General features: G+C 36.7%; 1 protein-coding gene across 1 annotated transcript in view; it reads left to right on the top strand.

Moving 5' to 3' along the window:
• LOC105129503 (carboxyl-terminal-processing peptidase 2, chloroplastic-like) overlaps positions 1–3,326 on the top strand; it is a 5,735-nt gene extending 2,409 nt beyond the window's left edge. Inside the window, exons 4-10 of the mRNA XM_011031599.1 lie at positions 116–250; positions 613–688; positions 763–804; positions 2,117–2,225; positions 2,631–2,728; positions 2,805–2,898; positions 2,991–3,326. Coding sequence (XP_011029901.1) covers positions 116–250; positions 613–688; positions 763–804; positions 2,117–2,225; positions 2,631–2,728; positions 2,805–2,898; positions 2,991–3,116 — 680 coding nt within the window. The 3' untranslated portion in view covers positions 3,117–3,326. The remainder of the gene's footprint in view (positions 1–115; positions 251–612; positions 689–762; positions 805–2,116; positions 2,226–2,630; positions 2,729–2,804; positions 2,899–2,990) is intronic.
• The last annotated feature ends 308 nt before the right edge of the window (positions 3,327–3,634 follow it).

The raw sequence follows: 3,634 nt of genomic DNA, 5'->3' as shown, positions 1-3,634 counted from the left end.
AAAAACATACAACAAAAAAAAAAAACAGCCACCATTACCCTCTTTCATCGCATGGCATACATATGTTTCTTACATCCTGTCAAACATATCATCAATGTTTTTGACATTTGAAACTAACTGCTGCTTTCCAGGCGAGAGAAAGTGTCTCTAAATCCAGTGAAGTCAAGACTCTGTGTAATTCCTGGTTCAGGGAAGGATTCCCCCAGGATTGGGTATATTAAACTGACAACATTTAACCAAAATGCTTCAGGTAGTTTGAGGTCGCTATTTTATTTCTAAGGAATTATTCATTTTTTCCTTTAAATAAAGAGAGAATTTGTCAGTCATAAATCAATGCACTGGAAAGTCTGTATTCTTAACCAATCTCAACATATTTGGATTATAAACTGTCTGTAAATGGTCTACTATTCCCCCATCTGTAATGATTTTCGGAGCTCAACATGATTTTTATAATGCTGCTTTTGCATTTAGTACGTATTCGGTATATAACATTCATGGTTGCCAAGTGTTCTTCTGTATTGCACCTTAAAAATTTGTAGCCTGTTAGAGTGAAATGTTTTTGGGAATTCCATCCATTCAGGATAGCATGTTGAGAATTCAGATATTTTGCAGGTGCAATCAGGGAAGCTATCAATACTTTGAGGAGTAATAATGTTAATGCCTTTGTGTTGGACCTTCGAGATAATAGGTGATTAGCTTTGAATATCATATATTTTAAACTTGGTCCTACGGCTGCATTCTGAAAGCTTGAATTCGCTGCAGTGGTGGCTTGTTTCCAGAAGGGATTGAGATCGCCAAGATTTGGTAAGTTAAATTGCGATGAATGTACACATTTGAATTTGAATTCATGGGTGCTGTAGCTTAAGCATTGGTAGCAGTACCTTTTAAAGGCAGGATTGGTAGGGGTTTTGGCTGCATAGTCATATGAGCATGATTTATGTTTTCTTTTATTTCAAAATATATATTTATTTTCTATTCCTCTATACCTACTGTGAACTATGTTTATTGGTTTCCAGAAATTACAATGACATGTCTTAATAGTCAAATCTATAAATATAGTGTCTTGGTTTTTATCCAAAAGAAAAGGATTAGGTGGATATATGGACATGTGTGTGTATTATATATTTTCATGTGTTTGTTTGTGGTGTGTCTTCATGTATTTATATTTAGGATTATGTCCATGATTTGTTTCTCATACATCCTTCTTCACTTGATTGTTGCTTGGCTTCCTTTTATCACTTACATCACTTAAAATGATTGAGCTCTTGAGTCTTGACTACCCAACCCTGGGATACTGCTTGAAGGTGCTTCATTGTCTTTTGCAGTTAATGCAGACATAATTTGTATCCAGTATTCATTATGCTTTCTAATAAAACTTTTTATATCAAAATGAATTTGTACTGGTTGAGAATTTGTTTTTAATTTAGAATCAACGTTGTTGACAGCTTAAAAAATTGCTTTTCATTTTTTTTCTCTCTCTGTCTAATTCAGCATCATTTTATTTTCTAGACTCACTGTCCAAGATGCCACATTTACTCGCTCAGCAGATTTGAACTTTTGTTTTTCCTAATGCATTTCATGTGGGAACTGTGCTATAAGAATCCTGTTAGCCTAAATGTAAATATAAGTAAAATAGGTGACAAGTGCTATTCAGAAGTTGCAGTGCCCTTTTTCACTAGAAAGAAGAACCTGTGCTTATTACAAACAATGAAAAAAAAATGTAGATATATGTCAACGGCTTACAATCAACTGTATATTTTTGGCTCTACCACATTGCTTGAAAAGAGAAAACTCTTAGGCATTGTTTACCGGGAGTGCTTGTGGTCATATTTGTTTGGAGTGTATATATTGTCTCATATCATAATTGTATTGAATTTTGACCTAGGTGTGGCTGTAATTTTTTGTGCATGTGGGTGGGAGGTTGATTAGTTTGCTTTCTTTTTCTCTTCCTTTCTTCTCTCTCTGTAATTTTGTTTTTTGGGGGGAGCGGGGATTTACTAAAGAGATTATTGGAACCATAAATTAACATAACAAATGTGATCACTTAATACCCGATAATTTCTATTTAGTCAAGATTCACTATATACTAGTCTATTAATCTACTGGTTTTGTTCAGGTTAGACAAAGGTGTCATTGTGTATATTTGTGATAGTCGTGGGGTTAGAGATATATATGACACTGATGGAAGTAGTGCAATTGCAACGTCAGAACCCCTTGCTGTACTGGTAAGCTTTCTTTTACCGAATCCTGGGATCATCCGTAACATTTGTTGATGCTTAAGAGTATGTGACTTGAGCGAGTAAGTTTGTAAGAACTCTCAGTTGTCTTGAAGGCTCTTTTCAGTGAACTTGATGCCTGCTCTCTGTAAGAGCTGTCAAAAACCCTCTTTCTCATTCAATTTCTAGTATAATTTGGTTGCCATGTAAAGCAGCTGCTTTAAATGTGATCATGCATCTGCAATTTGCCCCATTCTTACTATTTGTTCTGCCACTTGTGTTGAGTTTTCGCATCTTTGTCTCTGGTTTGAGCTAGAGCTTTACTACAAGGGATTTTATATGTGCTTGATTTTCACATTTTCAACATCAAATCTTTAATCAGAGACCACTTACTTTGCTCTGAGTTTCTATCAGGTGAACAAGGGAACTGCAAGTGCAAGTGAAATATTAGCCGGTGCATTGAAAGACAATAAGCGTGCTGTTTTATTTGGAGAACCCACATTTGGAAAAGGGTAATTGCTTCTGCTTCTACAACATTTATGAACTATGTCATCTGTGACTAACCAGCATGTTAATTCTGTTCCACAGCAAGATTCAATCAGTTTTTCAGCTATCTGATGGTTCTGGCTTGGCGGTTACTGTCGCTCGTTATGAGACCCCTGATCACACAGATATTGATAAGGTCAGTGGCTTATTCATTTTTGCAGCACTGCTCGCTCCCTCCCTCCCTCTCTAGCACTCACTCTCTCGGTAATTCTTCTTGCTTTTACTTAGGTTGGCGTGATTCCAGACCATCCACTACCTAGATCTTTTCCGAAGGATGAGGAAGGTTTCTGCGGCTGCCTCCAAGACCCTGCATCTACTTTATACGTGAATAGGGGCCAGCTGTTTGCGAGATAGCAGATTCTCTTGTGTTTTGACATTTTTTGGGGGGGTTAAAGACATCATAATTCCTTTTCAAGTGGAGTAGATTCATTCTTTTGCTGGTTCCTTAATCTTAATTGGAGCTAGTTTAACTCGAGCAAACATTAGCTTCAGTATTTTATGAAAAGGGATGTCAAACAGCTTCGGTTTGGTTGACTATGAAAATGACACGAGGAAGTTTGACCACCGAGAAGTTCATCTCCCTCGATTACCAAAATTTCACAGGAGGAATATGTCGGTGGATATCATCCAATGGAAAACTCATTAAAAATGAAATCCCAGGTCGATACCATGTTTAGAAGCAAATTGAACGAGGAACAACTATACTAATACCATTAAGGGATCTTCATCATCTTAATGGCGAGCTGTGATGGTGTTTCTGTAATTATTTCTGATAGCTGAAGTGTTTATCCTTGTAATTGAATCGTCATGATCATCAACTAACCAAGCCCGATACCCCCTTTACATCTTCCTCCTCCTGTTTTTCATCACCT

Source organism: Populus euphratica, unplaced genomic scaffold (genome assembly GCF_000495115.2).
Source record: "Populus euphratica unplaced genomic scaffold, PopEup_1.0 scaffold18.1, whole genome shotgun sequence".
In the NCBI taxonomy this organism is placed as follows: Eukaryota; Viridiplantae; Streptophyta; class Magnoliopsida; order Malpighiales; family Salicaceae; genus Populus; species Populus euphratica.
This window is presented reverse-complemented; position numbering and strand designations above follow the sequence as displayed.